The sequence below is a fragment of the Myotis davidii genome, unplaced genomic scaffold (genome assembly GCF_000327345.1).
Source record: "Myotis davidii unplaced genomic scaffold, ASM32734v1 scaffold217, whole genome shotgun sequence".
Classification (NCBI taxonomy): Eukaryota; Metazoa; Chordata; class Mammalia; order Chiroptera; family Vespertilionidae; genus Myotis; species Myotis davidii.
The window spans coordinates 7,743,404-7,759,536 of NW_006290034.1; the positions used below are offsets into that span (position 1 = coordinate 7,743,404).

General features: G+C 52.6%; 1 protein-coding gene across 1 annotated transcript in view; it reads left to right on the forward strand.

The window, feature by feature from the left end:
• Positions 1-16,133, forward strand: part of MAGI3 (membrane associated guanylate kinase, WW and PDZ domain containing 3) — a 162,885-nt gene that overhangs the window by 146,438 nt on the left and 314 nt on the right. The window contains exons 15-22 of the mRNA XM_006763140.1: positions 739-931; positions 2,994-3,182; positions 8,119-8,304; positions 10,288-10,390; positions 10,852-10,942; positions 11,431-11,574; positions 14,258-14,396; positions 15,569-16,128. Of these exons, the coding sequence (XP_006763203.1) occupies positions 739-931; positions 2,994-3,182; positions 8,119-8,304; positions 10,288-10,390; positions 10,852-10,942; positions 11,431-11,574; positions 14,258-14,396; positions 15,569-16,128 (1,605 nt within the window). The remainder of the gene's footprint in view (positions 1-738; positions 932-2,993; positions 3,183-8,118; positions 8,305-10,287; positions 10,391-10,851; positions 10,943-11,430; positions 11,575-14,257; positions 14,397-15,568; positions 16,129-16,133) is intronic.

Sequence of the window (16,133 nt, forward strand, 5' to 3'; positions counted from 1 at the left end):
AAAATTGTTGGGGAATTAAAAAAAGAGAGAGTTTTGTTGGGTTGTTTCCTGTTTTGTTGGCACTCACAGTGGTCATTTAGACATTTTAAAAATTCATCTCAAACAACTTGGAAGAAACCTTTCTCTTCAATGTCAGGCTTTGGCAGCTCTGAAGTTAGCCCCGGCACTGGGGCCTGCCTGATTGCAGGACTTTAACTGCAGCCAGGGGAATGACCTGGACACGCTCACCTGGAAGCCGCTGTACCTTAGCCCCTCTGTCCCCTAAAAATAGTCACTGCTTTGAGATTTAGGAACCAGAAGTGCTTCTGTTTGATGTACTGAACTTGGACTGATAGCAGTATGCGACAGCAGCCGCGTGAGAATTACCCAGCTGCTGTGAACAGCGTGTGAAAGGGTTTCCTGATGGCGACAGACTTTTGTCGACTCTTGTAGCTGCCCCACAGAATTGGGCTTTTGAGTTTAATGGTTTGGGTTAGTTGCAGTGATGGTGGTGATGGCGGCACTTTTTCAAGTTATCGCGCAACTCGGTGTTTTCTGTCTTCTCTGTGCCCCACCCCGAGGGCTCAGAAGGGATGGTGTGGTTACTTAAAGGGCCGCTGTGGGGAATGGCCACTGTCTACGATGTCGCCTTTCTAAGAGGACCGCCCCAGAGCTGAGCTGCCGTCCCCTGTCAGCTTGCACAGCGCTGGGTGGGGAGCCCTCACCGGTAGCTCAGGGTCTGGGCCGCTGTCTTGTCAGATCTACATCGGGGCCATCATCCCGCTGGGCGCCGCCGAGAAGGACGGCCGGCTGCGTGCGGCCGACGAGCTGATGTGCATCGACGGGATCCCGGTGAAGGGCAAGTCCCACAAGCAGGTCTTGGACCTCATGACCACGGCTGCTCGCAACGGCCACGTGCTCCTAACTGTCAGGAGGAAGATCTTCTATGGAGGTACTCGCACCCGCTGCTCCGATGAGTTAAAAACACCGGCCCCCTTCCCGGGAGGGGGATGGGGGGATTGCAGGTTCTTTCACACAATCTGTGGACTAGTGTGTGAGGCAGCCCATCGGGCGGGACCCAGGGCCTCATTGTGGAAGGTCATGGAAGGTCAAAAGGATGCAGAACAATGATCACACTGTCAAAAAAGAAAAAGGTGGGGGTCCACAATAAAATTAGATGAATGTATTGATGATTTTACCAGGTTAAACCTGCTTTCTGAAAACAAAGTTATCTAGTCGTACTGAGGCGTCCTATTCGCTGAATATCAAAAGATTTTGGATCCTGATGAAATCCTACATATTCAGAGGACAGAATGCCTCTACTTGAGAAGTTTTGGTATAATGTAATTTAACATTTATTGAGAGCTTACTGTGTCCCGGGCCTATGGATTCTGTCATTTAACCTTCCCAACGCTGTGAGGTAAATACTGTCATGACCTGGTTTTACAGTTATTCCCAGAAAGGTTGGGGGAGACAGAACTGGCAGGGACTGGAGTGGGTGTTTAATTACAGAGCCCGCCGTCTAGACTGTGCACTCAGATACGAATCTCCCTCACGTTTTTCTCATCAACAGCTTTGTGAATGTTTGATAGGAATTTTGAGGGGTGAATTCTTGCCACTTACAGTCTTAAAAGGACAGCCCTGTAGCGCGGACGGTGAGCCCCCCGAAGGTGGGGACACGGACCCCTTCAGGGAGGAGTGCCCGCGTGGCACAGCGAGGACGTCCAGTGTCTGCTGACGCGATGGTCTTTGCATTACTCTGAAAGAGCGAGGCACTGTGTTTTTGATGGCAACATCCTAAGCAAAGCCCACGGCGCTTCAGGAAGATGGGGCATTTAGGGGTGCACACAGATGCCAGTGCATGCGGCCTCCGTGTGAGCCACACGCAGGGGAACGGCCTGGCCACCCGCCGCTGGCTCGCTCCGGGGCGGCATCCGGAGGCAGCGTCAGGCCCACTTGGTATCACTGGAGGCATTTAGCTAATTCATCCTGACCATGAATTATGCCCCGAAATCCTTCATTTTTTTCATTAATGATTGGACGTTGGTGGCACTTGGTTGAGATTCCAAAGCAGTCCTAGGATCATGTCGATTTTGAGCCAAATCAGACAGTGTACTTGTGTAGTCATCGATGGTGGTGTGTTGTGGTTGTTAATGGTGGCTTGTAGCAATGTATGGCACAAAATTTGCCTATTTAAAAAACTCAGGACTAACTTCTCTTTTTTCTCCAAGGATAGAATCCTTAGAGAAAAAGGGGGAGGTTAACTGGCCATTTGCTGAGTTTCTGCCGGGGAAGGGGTTAATGGTGGCTTGTATCAATGTATAGCACAAAATTTGCCTATTTAAAAAACTCAGTTAGGACTAACTTCTCTTTTTTCCTTGGAGAAAAAGGGGGAGGTTAACTGGCCATTTGCTGGGGACGCCGTGGGCCGACTCTGCCCCAGAGAGGTTGCTGTTCTGTGGGCAGCTCGCCACGTGCCTGCGAACTGCTCCTGGCTCCCTCGCCCGGTGTCATCACCAGGAAACTGCGGCCTAAACGCCGCCCTGTGGGAGCACTGTCCCGCCTGTGATGGGCGGCGCCCTGCCCTGGTGCTGCCGCTGCCCAGGCGTCATGAATCTCAGCCCGGCTCTCAGGGCCATTGAAAGCTGATCTTAAAGGGAAGCTTACTGCACCATTTCTCATCATTGGCACTTGTTAAAATTACTGGTCAAGGGTAAAAGCTTTCTGGAATTCTAACAGTTTCAAGAACTGTTTTCCTATCAAATTTGACGGAAGCTTAGAAAACCCCCTTGATAGTGAGTCCCATTGTGTATTTCTCCAGTTGTTGACGTTAAGGGTGTTTCAGTCCGCAGACAGCTGCCGCCCACATCTGCCCTCAGATTATCCCCAGAGCTTGGCGGGCAGCGTTTCTATTCTGTTATTAGAAACTAATTTTTTTGTGGCACGCTTAAGCACAAAAACGCTTTCGTGCTCAAAAAATTATGATGATGTGTATTGACCCATGTTTATTGTAGAGAAACAGCCTGAGGACGACAGCGCCCCAGCCTTCCCCACGACACAGAACGGGTCTCCGCGCCTGAACCGAGTGGACGCCGCGGCCAGGCCTGCGCCCCCGGAGGCCTATGAGGTTGTCCTGCAGCGGAAGGAGAATGAAGGGTTCGGCTTCGTCATCCTCACCTCCAAAACCAAGCCGCCGCCGGGAGGTGAGGGCCGCTGGGCCTGCCGTGGCGACCTCCGGGTCCAGCTTCCCGAGCCTCCCACTGGGGCTCACGGAACTGACCAGGATGAGGCTCGGGTGGCTTAGAGACGTCACTCTTTAAGAACGATGAATATTTTCTTGGTTTCCTCCTAGTTTCTGTGTCATCTCAGATTCCAGGAACGAAGGGTCCGCATCAGGATTCAGTGGCCGTATGTGGGGGCGGGACCTGACTCCTCGGGAGGGGACAGAGCTGAGTGTTGTAATGAGGGGGCACAGGTGGCGTTTTTAATTCGGAGAAATCGTGTATGCAGCAGTGAATGCCATGCTAGAAGCGGTTGAGAGGAAGCAAAACAGATGAACAGAAAACCCTTGACCCAAATACGTCTTCAATTGTCCCTTTGTGTTATTTAACAGTAATTGCCGTATTTTACCTCTAAAGCGACCTTCTTGTGCATGCTTCATTGAAAGGCAAACATTTTGTCAGAACCTTTGAAAATTAATCTAGATATCCCGAACGGGCGTAACGGAATATGCTCATCTGTGAGGGATGAATGTACTCCCTCCCTCACCAGAGAGGCATTACTTCCAGTATGTTCAGGGCTGTTATGATTCACCAAATAGGAAATGTGTCTCATCTTAGTGTTTCTAAGAAATAATTATCTCTAAATGTAATTAGAAAATCCAGATGAATAAGAGAACCGGCAAATGATTCTTGATGTATCATGTTTGTCTGGTCACGTTGTTTTTCTAAGTCAGGTGATAAGCATCTCTGACCACATGACAGATGCCCCTTGCCTCTGCTTGTGGGTTGATTTCTTGGGTCATGAGATCCTTTCAGACGAGATGGTCACTAAAATGTTAGTGACAAAAGCCAACACTTTTGGGAACCCAACGAATTTGCAGAAATCTCGCTAAAACGAACGCCCGCGTGTGAAGGAGGAAGCCAGTGACATGATGAGTTATGGCTCTAGTGTCAGGCCACTGCTCACTGCTACTACTTTCCCTTTTCCATAAGCAGTTGCTATGGTAACACTTGGAACTGTCTCTGGTGCTGTGAGGATGATTATGTGGCCTGATTCAAAAACTGAAAGAAAGCAGCTTTTGGGTGCCTTTTATGTTATGTCGTTGGAAATCAGGATTTCCAAAAACAACCGTTTCAGATCATCGTATTCTAAACCTCAGAGCGTACAGTAACCCAGCCTTCCAGATTAACCAAGACAATGAAAGATTATTATCTGGTATGATGGATGCTACGCACTTTTTATATCGAAGCTATTCCTTTTCTCGGACTATAAAAATCAGGGGGGAGTCCACCTGCACCATAAAACTGAGCAATATGGAGGAATTCCGTAAAATCAGTTGCATTACCTAAAAAGGAGTTTCTTGCTATTTCGGTGGCTGTGTGTGCCATCGGTCTCTGTAAGATAGTGTCATCGGTGTTGGGCTCTGTGACCTGGCGACCTTGGGTTCAGGCCCTGCTGGAGTCTTGTACCAGCTTCTGATCTGGGCACATCGTTTCCCCTGTAAGAGCTCCAGGTTCCTCTGGGAGGGGAGGACGGAGGTACTGATTCCTGTCTCGCTGCGCCTGCGGATTAAAGGCGCTACAGCCCAGAGGCCGCAGCCTGGACCCGCGCTGGCCGGTAGCCGCTGCCGCCACCCCCGTTCTCCTCGGCATTATTTGTGAAATTGTTTGTCACTGTCTCTTGATCTTTTTTTAAAAGAAACTTTGAGAAGTTTATTAATACTTGAGTAATGAGATGGGAAAGAAAGCTCAATTAAAATGTAAGAGTGAGGCAGCAGCTAATGTGCGGCAGGAAATGAGTGTTTGCAGCTCATTAATTATCGGCTTGCATAGTAAATTCGGCTGAGGTTGGCACTGCATCTTACATCAAGTACTTGGGATTTCGGTCGGGTGCAAAGCCAGACGTGATCATCGCACTGACATGCTTGTTAACGGGCTCACGAGAGGCGGAGCTGGGAGCAGCCTCCTAGGACCCCGGCGGCTCCTGGAGACGGAGGGAGGCCGGGCCGGGCCGGGTGAGCGGGACGAGGGCCCTCACGCGGACGGAGCCAGTGCCGCGCACTGGGGGGCAGAGGAGGTTTGGGTTAGGGAAGAGAGCACATCGGAGCACAGGCGGGGCCTGCCTGTCGGAAGGCCTTCCTTTATGGGCCTGGCTGTGGTCTAGGTCGGTCTCCAGCTCAGCATGGACTGTGTGTTCCTTCTGACACTTGTCACAGGGAAGTCCCCAGTGGCGCCTCTCGCAGCAGTTCCACACGGTGACCCTGTCCGAGGTCGGGGCCCGGGCCTCGCTGGCGGGCCCAGCGCATCAGGGCTAGACGAGGACTCTGAAGAGACGCCTGTTTCGGGTGAAGAGGACTGGCTGGCTCTTGCTTTGCCAGGACTTCAGCGTGTTCCTGTCTCTCTCCCTCATCCGAGACTTTTCAGTGCTGCTCGCAGAGGGTTCCTTTGAGGAGGGGCACTTCCAGCTACTGCCCTCGCTCTTCCTGAAATGAGAGGTTTGGAGGGCCCGTCCGAGACGGGTGGAGGCCGGAGCTGGATGGAGGCGGATGAACTGTCTTGATGGCAAATGTCTAGGCTTTTCTCCCAGAGACGCCACGGCAGGCGGCAGACTGTGCCGAGCTGTGTGCGCTCCGAGGGGCGACCTTGGAGTCCCGGTCCTTCCTGGGCCCGTTCAGAAGCTGTCTTCCTCCTGGTCTCTCGCTGTTCCTAACCGGCTCGGCCGAGGACAGTCCGACTGCTTTTACTGTCCCTCATCCCGGAGGCCCCGTCCTCGGGTCTGAGAGGGAGCCGGGACTCAGGAATTCTGGCTGATGCTTCCCCGAGTCCGAGCCACCCTCTCAGGCCGAGGGGCTGGGCCGTTTCCTTCCCGGGGGACCTAGAGTGAGTAACTCTTTCTGGGAAGGAGAACAGCTGAGGTATCGATTTGCGGAGTCACCAGGGGCCTCGTGTCAGCCCCGTGTCTCTGGTCGGCCACTGGTGGTGCCATTCGTGTTGGCTCCCACCCGACACAGGACGTGGCCCTTCCTCCTGCCACTTGCCCCTCGGCCTTGTTTGGAAGGAAAACAGCATTGTAAGGGCTTGAGATGATTCGGAGCTAAAAGGCACTTGCTTCCCACGTCGACCTCCTCGGCTTTCAGATCAGATCTCTCTGTGAAACCTGAAAGGGCTGAGGAACCGCAGCGTCCATGGGGACGTCAGTCACGGCCAACAGCGACTCCCAGTCCCAGGCGAAGGCCTGTTAGGTCTCCAGCCCTCGCTGGTGTGGCTCAGTGGATAGAGCGTCAGCCTGCGGACTGAAGGGTCCCAGGTTTGATTCCAGTCAAGGGCACATGCCCGGGTTGCAGGCTTGATCCCCAGCAGGGGGCATGCAAGAGGCAGCCGATCAATGATTCTCTCTCATCATTGATGTCTCTATCTCTCCCTCCCTCCCTCTTCCTCTCTGAAATCAATAATAATATATATATTTTTAAAAAGTAAAATGTCTCTAATAGGCACCAAATAAGACTCAGAAATACTTAAGCAAGAGCCCATTGCTGTGGGAGTTAAACGTCATCAGAGTGCCACTTAAAACTATTAATTGTCCCTTCTCATAACAGGCAGCAGTCACGGGCCCAGGAGCCTGCGGGGTCCAGGGGCTCAGGCAGGGAGTCTCGGAGACCCAGGAAGGAATATCCGTGTCTAGCACAGATGCTCCACCAGTAACAGGAAAGCGTCCTGATAGTTCGTCGGGAAAGCCTTTTGCCTGTGAGCCGGGCGTCCGTATAGAACCGCCCAGGTCTGTGCAAAGGGCTTGGCCCAGCTTTGTCCGATCAGGGTAGGGTTTTATCCATGGGACAAATAATGTTAACATAAATAATGTTAACATAAAGTATTTTACAGAGAGTTCCACTTCTTTTTTTAAAAATATATATTTTATTGATATTTTACAGAGAGGAAGGGAGAGGGATAGAGAGTTAGAAACATTGACGAGAGAGAAACATCGACCAGCTGCCTCCTGCACATCTCCTACTGGGGATGTGCCCGCAACCCAGGCACATGCCCTTGACCGGAATCGAACCTGGGACCTTTCAGTCCGCAGGCTGACGCTCTATCCACCGAGCCAAACCGGTCTTGGCTCTAATTCCACTTCTTAAAATTCCTAACTTTAAGAAGATCTAAAGGCCTGAATACAAGGAATTAATTTTGCTCTAGAACTAAATACGATTCATTGGAATGGTCAGTCGTTCCGCTACACGTGGATTTCTGACCAAGAACTTCCGCATCCTCCCCTGGAGTTTGAACTGCGTTTATTCACAAGGTCCCTCATGGGGGTCAATGCCCTGTGAGAGATCCGGAGGCTGTCTCAGTGTAGCCGTTTCTAAAACAGCCCACGATGCGACAGCCGGAACGGCCAGCGACAGACAGGGGCCAGCACATTGGCAAGATGTTCTCACCGTTTCAGCGAGGTCAGGCATCTCAATGGGATTGTCGGATGACGGTATAAAGACTGTGAATGGAAAACAGCAACGGGGTTGGTATGCTGGGGCGCAGCTATGTGAAGGGAATGCATGTGGCCTGGCCAGCGTGGCTCAGTGGTTGAGCATCGACCTATGAACCAGGAGGTCGTGGTTCAATTCCTGGTCAGGACACATGCCCAGATTTTGGGCTCAAGCAGGAGGCATTAATGTTTCTCTCTCTCTCCCTCTCAGAAAGCAATAAAAATATTTTTTTTAAAAAAAAAGAGTGCATGTGGGCAAGAAGGGGAAGGTTATAGGTATGGAAATAGCATTTAGACAGGAGGCTCACATATGGTGCTTTTCTGCTGTATTTTTCAAGAATTTTCTTTGATGTTGTGTTGAATTTTTAAATGATGCTGATAAATCTAACACTAACAGATGTTTTAAATAATTGAAAACCTGGGGATTTTTTTTTCTTACAGTTATTCCTCATAAAATTGGCCGAGTCATAGAAGGAAGCCCAGCTGACCGCTGTGGGAAGCTGAAGGTGGGAGACCACATCTCAGCAGTGAATGGGCAGTCCATCGTCGACCTGTCCCACGACAGCATCGTCCAGCTGATCAAGGACGCCGGCGTCACTGTCACACTGACGGTCATCGCTGAGGAAGGTAAGGGAGCAGTCAACCTAGATGCCCCGAGGGGCCCAGAACCTGCAGAAGGCACGGCTCCCTCTAATGTGCCCTGGAGTCTCATTGTTTGCCTTTTCTATTTTATATATATATATACACACACACTAGAGGCCCGGTGCACAAAATTTGTGCACGGTTAGGGTCCCTAGCGGCTACCGGCCTTCCTTAGTTCCGTGCCGCCCCCTGGTGGTCAGCACACATCATAGCAAGTGACCAAACTCCTAGTTAGTCAAACTCCTGAGAGGACACTTTGCATGTTAGGCTTTTATATAGAGAGATATTTCAGAGAGGAAGCGGGAGGGAGAAAGAGATGGAAACATCAATGATGAGAGAGAATCATTGACCGGCTGCCTCCTGCATTCCCTGCACTGGGGATCGAGCCCGCAACCCAGACATGTGCCCTGTCCAGGAATTGAACCATGACCTGGTTCATAGGTGGATGCTCAACCACTGAGCCATGCTGGCTGGGCAGCCTTTTCCATTTAATGGATTAAAAAGTTTATTATAAAGTGTCAGTAGCTCAAGACAACAGTAGCTCCGGCTAGTGAGTGGTGGCCATGTGTGTGCCGGGAAAGTAAGCAGCCAGCAGCGAGAGAGATTGGTAGACTTTCCGACCCTGTGTCCTTTTAAATAAGTCTTAAGTCTGCTGGAGTGAGGGAAACCCTCTGAGGAGCTCAGAGTCACGGAGCCTCGGCGTCAGGCCCAGGCCGAGCTGCCTTCAGGGAGGCGGCTTCCTCTGGGCGGCCCCCTGTAAGGGGGGGAAGGGAGTGGGTGGGAGGAATGGCCAGTAAATGGGGCGTGAAACACACTCAGTGTCTCGCTTTGCTTTAAAGCTGCCTTTGGTCAGGAATTCCTACTTAGGAACCATCTTGAATAGCCCCGTTCTGTTCTTTATGAATTACGTAGTGCTCATCTCATCTTTCCCGATTGTGTAAAGCCACTGAGAAGCCTGAAACAGCAGAGCTATGAGGGGTGTCTTGCGTATTAAGATGTCGGGCACTGCGGTGCATATTGGTGTCCGTTCCCCCCACGACCTCTAACCCAGTCCGTCTGTTCTCTTCCTGCGGCCCCACCGCCATGTTTTCATCTAAGGAGTCACCCAGACTTCCTGTCTGCCCTGGGTCCTGGGCGGACACCGCGCGCCGGGGCCCCCCCATGCTCTTTGAGCCCCGGGTGATGGGCTCAGGTTTCAGCCCCATCAGCCTTGCTCAGTCGTGGTCTTACTCACGACGCTGTGCCCACCCCCACCCCCGGGACTTCAGTCTCCTACGTTTGCTGTTTGGACGGGATAAGACAGTAGAGTTTCCGCTTTAGAGCTGGGCGTCTGACCGGCTCTGACGGTCCAGGCCCAGGACTGCCGGCGAGCTCTAGCTGCTGCGCTCGGTACCAAAGCTGCCGTCAGGGCAACAGACCTGGAGCTGCTGCCCAGGACGCGGGGACAGATGTGCCTTTTCCTCGCCTCTTGGTGCTCTTAGCTCTGCCTGCGGCTGTTTTCTAAACACTCCTCCACTCTGGGGTGGTCGTGGGCTGGAGTTCAGTGTCGGGCCAGATAACTGCTCCGGATGAGGGATGCAGCTGGAGGGGCGTGGGGCTGGCGGACGGGCCCCTGTCCCCTCCTGCAGTGGCTCAGAGGTGGGGGAGCTCCGGAACCCACAGAGGAGCAGGCGAGGAGGCAGGACCCACGTGGGTTCCTTTCTGACTGTCCTGTGTGTGGACGATCCAATCAGGGTGGCAGGAGTGTGGGGAGTAGAATGTGACTCCCGTTCTCCTCTGTAAACATAAACATGACTCGGGACACGGGGAGGGCGGCCACGTTCCTCCTCCCACAGCTGAGCAGCTGGCTCGTGCCGGCCACCGAGGCGGGAAGCGGCGCCATGTGGTACCGCCTGGTGCCCGTGGGCCCACTCGGCCTCCACATTCTTAGGGACAGATGCTTAGTTCTGTTTTCCCTCCTTTGAACAGAGCATCATGGTCCACCGTCGGGAACAAACTCAGCCAGGCAGAGCCCGGCCCTGCAGCACCGGCCCCTGGGACAGTCACAGGCCAGCCACGCGCCTGGGGACAGGTGAGACTTCTCTCTTCAGCACCCGCCCCGCCCCGCCGTGATGAGGAGCAGCCGGAGGTCAGCATGCAAACCTGCATCTTCCACCTTCAGGTCCTTCCCGGTCCCCCTCCCTCCATCCCGCCCGACACGTGGGGACTGGAAGGAAGCCACGGCCCCACTGGCTCGGCCACTCTGGGCCCTGGTTCGGGAGGGAAGCCCCAGCCCCACAGAGACTGCTGTCTCCGAGGCGACCCGAGCAGAGCAGTGTTCATACCTATTATTTCCTCTTCGGTCACCACATTGGCCATCGATACTCGGTTACTAGGGTTACTAGAAACTCGGCGCAGGCCCTCCCGGCATCCCCACAGCAGTGTGCCGGGCGGGAGGCCAGGCCCAGCTCTGAAAGGAAATGGGGAAGCTGCCTACGTGCAGCCGGTTTTGATTGCTCAGTTCAGGGGGGGGCCCTGGCTTCTCTCCCGCAGTGAGACTTACAGACACTCGTGGGCGGACCACAAGCAACTCCCCCAGCCCGACACGGCCGTGATCTCCGCTGTGGGCAGTCGACACCACCAGGTGAGATGCCCACCCACCCCCCATCCTCCCCCCAGGTTCATACTGGGGTTTTTATTGCAAATCAGATAAATTTGTTCAGGTCAGTCACTCTTGAGGACCTACTGTGTGGTTGGCATTCCGTTTGCTTCCAGAGAGAATGGAGAATGAAAGGAAGGTTTGCCCAGCGGGTGGAGAAATTTGAACCCTGGTTGAGGGCTTAGAGCAGGGCTTGAGTTCATCAGAGGAGCAGTGGGTTTTTCTCTTTTCAGGAAAATTAGTTAAAATCTACTTAAAGGAAGCACGTCCCAAAATTCTGTCCTCTGATTGACCAGCTAGTAGAGGAGACATGTAACCCCCCGATTTCGGCTGCATTTATAAAAACTGCGTAGCCCTGGGCCCGCAGCGTCCGCTCCTTCCTGGCGCCATACAAGTGCTGTTGAGGGTAGATCCTGTCCCCCCGCCGTGAGCAAGCGGCCCCTGCAGCCCGTGTCCTCCCTTCCTCCCCTCAGGGCCTGGGCTGCTACCCGGTGGAGCTGGAGCGCGGCCCCCGGGGCTTCGGGTTCAGCCTCCGCGGGGGCAAGGAGTACAACATGGGGCTCTTCATCCTGCGCCTGGCCGAGGACGGGCCCGCCCTCAAGGACGGCCGGATTCACGTGAGTCGGCCTCGCTCTTCCCCTCTGCTTTGGCTCCAGCCGGGAAGTGGTTGCTGAAAGGGGGTGCGGACGGCTCTTAAGTCTCAGCAGGGAGATCTTGCGTCACTAAAACCCGAGGGGCACGTGCCTGCCAGTTCCCTCTCTGACCCAGGACGCCCTTCTCCCCGTCACCCTTCCCATCGCTCCAGCACCCTCGGCACCTTGAGTGGTGTCCCTAGTGGGCGCTCCACAGGTATTCGCAGGAAGAATAGAATGGGCGGATGCTGCTTCTAGCCAATGAGAGGATTACTGTTACTATTCAAGGTTGGTTCCTGGAATCGATTGCTGGTAGGCAGGACCCGGGTTATACGAAGCAGTTAGCAAACAGTATAGCTCGCTAAAACAAGAACATGTGAACTTGCAATAGATGGAGAGCTGTTGAGAGTATCTGTGGGGCTCAGGCTGGTCCTTAAATCTGCTTAAAATGTAGAGAGGAGGAAATAAGGTTCCGGGCAAAGCTAACGAAAAATCGGCGGAAGTGGGAAAGTTCGCGTTAAGGAATAATGTCCATGTTTAACATGAAACCAAGTCAGGAAGTGTAGGATCCGCCATCTCCCGGGCAACACGTTCTCCCTGTGTTAGTGCGAGTCTCACGGCTGTGAGGTGGGAGCCGGCCCCGCACAGAGTTCACTGAGGCTCAGCGAGAGGGCCCCTCGCCGGGTGCCGCAGCCTGTGGCAGCTGCACAGGGACCAGGCCTGTCCTGCCGATGCCGTTGGGAGGCCTGTGGGCTCTGGACATGTTCTGAGATGATCATGTGAACAACTGTTAGAAATACTATTTTTAATGGATGTTTTAAAAACTGTGAGATTGCCTAAAAGATAGTGTTTTTTAAGACAGCCAAATTTTTCTTTATCCCTTCTTCCTTCCGTTCTCTTATTCTCCATCCCCCACAATTTTATTTCAGTAATACAAACCTGAACATGACTTTGTACTATTTGCCAAACGATGTGTTCTCATCCCATTTTAAAATTGTAAAGTAACCAAGCTGTACCGGGATGTCTGCATTTCCCTCTCAAGGTGCCGCGGTCTGCCCTGGGCCCTGCCCTGGTCCCTACAAAGCTGAGCTGCCAACAGCTTCAGGCCCTGGCCCTCTTCCGCTTCCCCCCCAGTTTAGCTTAAAGCTAAACAAAAACGACACCTGGTGGCAAATCCGTTCAGTTACAAGTTTTATTATAATTTACTTGTGCTAAAACAGTAAGAACTGTGCAGGTCTGGATAGTGAATTTAAGCCAAAGACTATGCTTAAACTTCATTATAACCTCAGTCATGTTTTCTAAGAGGTACCCAGAGCACGCCTCACATACTGTCTGCTCTAATTCTCTCTTCTCTAGCAACCAGCAGGATTGTACAGCTAGTGCTAATTTGTCATCTACTTCCTCATGAAACTGTTTCTTCTTCGGTCACTTACAGGAAATCTGGGCTTTTTAAAAATCAATTATCTTGCTTTTAAAGATTTCTTTTCCACTTTGTGAAATCTATTGATCTTGTTTCTGATATCCTCCTCCATTTTTTTCAAAAGTATACAGCAAAACACTTATTCTCCTTCATAGTTTACTTGCAATTTTTACATTGTGCTCTCTACAGTGAACTAATTCATACTCATGCCCTACAGCGGTTCTCAACCTGTGGGTCGCGACCCCTTTGGCGGTCAAATGCCCCTTTCACAGGGGTCGCCTAAGACCATCCTGCATATCAGATATTTACATGACGATTCATCACAGTAGCAACATGACAGTTATGAAGTAGCAACGAACATAATTTTCTGGTTGGGTCACCACATGAGGAACTGTATTTAAAGGGCCGGAAGGTGGAGAACCGCTGCCTTAGGACTTTCTTGGAAAGCCCGAAAATAGGTAACTTGACACTAACATTTGTGCTGGTTTGTAATCATGTTCTATCCCTTTAAGTCCTCCCAGCGCCCCCATTTCACAGAGAGGGGGGGCGAGGCCCCTGTGGGGTAGGAGGTGGGGGAGGAGGTGGGGGAGGGTCGCGGCCTCCCTGCTGCTGTTCTGGGAGCTTAGCAAGCTCGGTAGCTGTTGGAATTGCTTTCGCTAATTTTCCCTTCTTTTGTTCTGAAGCCAACACCCGTAACTTACTTTTCACCTTGAAATGTAGTTTCAAATCTGGAGTAAAATCCCTACCACCATCTTGAATCAGGCTCTTTGCAGAAGTTAAACTTCTCTGTGTTTTTCCTCTAAAAAATAGCAGACATTTCTAGGAAGTCGCAGAGGCACTGAGGCGTCTTATTCTAATCCCTAGTCTTCTAGGGCAGCAGCCACCAACCGGTGGTCCAAAGGTTGGCGACTGCTGTTTTAGGGAAATCATTTTACACTACAGTAATCAAATATGAGCCGGTTACTGGATTTAAATCCGTCTTCACAGTAATATATTCTCCAAGGTGAGTTAGTTTTAATCTATGAATATTTCATTTGGTTCTTGATTTCAAGATGCCCGGCTCCTGCTTCCTAGTCATGTTAAGCTAGACATTCCCCTGCTGCCGCCACCTGCCCCTCCTCCACGCGAGAGCGGGCGGCGCCGTGCACGGGTGGAAGGTCTTACCGGTGGAAGGGGCGCTGGGCCAGGCTGAGCGGCTCTCGAGTCCACAGAAGCGAAACGGGTGACAGTGCGTTGCTCCTTGTCTAGGTCGGGGACCAGATTGTGGAGATCAACGGGGAGCCCACCCAAGGCATCACGCACACGCGCGCCATCGAGCTCATCCAGGCCGGTGGGAACAAGGTCCTCCTGCTGCTGAGGCCGGGGACGGGCCTGATCCCTGACCACGGTGAGCGGGGCACCGGCAGCTGCACAGCTGAGAGGGTCGGAGGGTCCGCCGGAGGGACGTGCGCCGGGAGGGGAGAGTTACCCGCCCGGTCCCAGCAAAAGCCAGCATCATCTGCAGCTAGCGACGCCGCATGCTTTTCATTAGCTATAAACAATATTACAACATAGGTGGCTCCAGGCAGGACTTTGCTGGAATGGGATGCATGTGAAGCTAATTTCAGCAGAAAATGCAGAAACGTGCCTGTAAAGAGCAAGGTTGTCAGAGGCGAGGGGTTTAAATGTCAGGAAAAACATCTGAAACCGCTGCAGCTGGCATTCATTCCGCAGCGGGAGCTGCAGGCCCGCTGGTTCCCGGGCGCTGCTGAAATGTGGGTGCCTGGGTTGCGTGCCCTGGCCGAGAAGGAGGTGGCCCCGTGCAGGGCTTCCCGGGGCCCCCCTCAGCCTGCGATCCTCCGACTGTCACCTTCCGCCTGCTCGTAGCCGTGCGCCCGGTGACGTCTGTGCTAACTGCGCTGCGGTGGGTTCACACAGTCCTAGGCTCTCTCTCTTCCTCCTTCAGGTTTGGCTCCTTCCGGTCTGTGCTCCTTCGTGAAACCTGAGCAGCACTAAGGCTTTCAGGGCTTTTCTTGGTCTTTCCTTAAAAAGACTTGGTAAATTTGCATGTCTTGTCGATCACTTCCGTCTTTTATTTTTTTCTTTTTAGTTAAAAAATACATCTAATTCTGCTGCTGCATTTTTCAGTTTCCTTTTGACGTTAAATTTGACAGCTTAATGACAAAAACTATTGACAAATGCCCGCGGACCACAGTGCGGTCTCCTGTATTAGTGATTTAGCATGTCCTTAGGCTGTGGCCACTGGTTAGAGCTAAATTAATACGCCTCTTGGACCAGGTAGTTTGGTCGAATTCTAAGTTTTAATTGGGCTTTACACTAGTAACTGGAAAAAGTTAATCCTGTTATTTGCTGTATATTTAAACCCTCCCCCAGATGTACAAATACAGCTGTCTGTACACACCTGCCTTTATAGAGACACTAGTCCTAGTGTGTAGAGCCACCTGAACGTCTGTAAACTGTTCAGATGCTCATCTACTTCAAATGGCTGTCATAGTTCCAACCTTACTGCTCCTCACTCACTTCTAACTTTTAACCGTGTTCCACTCACCTCCTCCCCAGGCGATTGGGATACCACTCACCCTCCATCTCCCCACGTGATCTACGACGAACAGCCACCATCGGCCCCACCCTCGCGTTCCGCGTCCGTGTTTGAAGAGCCGCACGTGCCGGTCACTGGAGACTCCACAGCGAGAGCTCAGACGTGGGACCAGGCAGCAGAACTCCAGGACGCGGCGCCTGGGAGGAAAAGCGCTTCCCATCAGTCTCTCCTCCAGAAAAACGCGAGCAAGAGGGACCCACCTGGCAGCCACGGGCACAGCGACAAGAAGAATCTCTTAAAAGTGGAAAATGGTGTCTCCCGGCGGGGTAGGTCCGCTAGCCCTAAAAAGCCCGCCAGTCGCTATGCAGAGGACCATCTAGAAACGATTCCCGGTCCTCTCAAAAGTGACCCCAAAAGACGGGCCCGGGACCGGTCCTCCAGCCCCAGGAGAGGGGAGAGTAAAAGTGGGCCGAGCAGCGCCAGGGCCGGTTCTGGACAAGACCCCGCCAGGAGCAGCAGAGGGCGCTCTTCAAGCCCCAAGAAGCAGCCGAGGGCCGAGGGCAGCAGAGACCCCCCAGGGGCCCC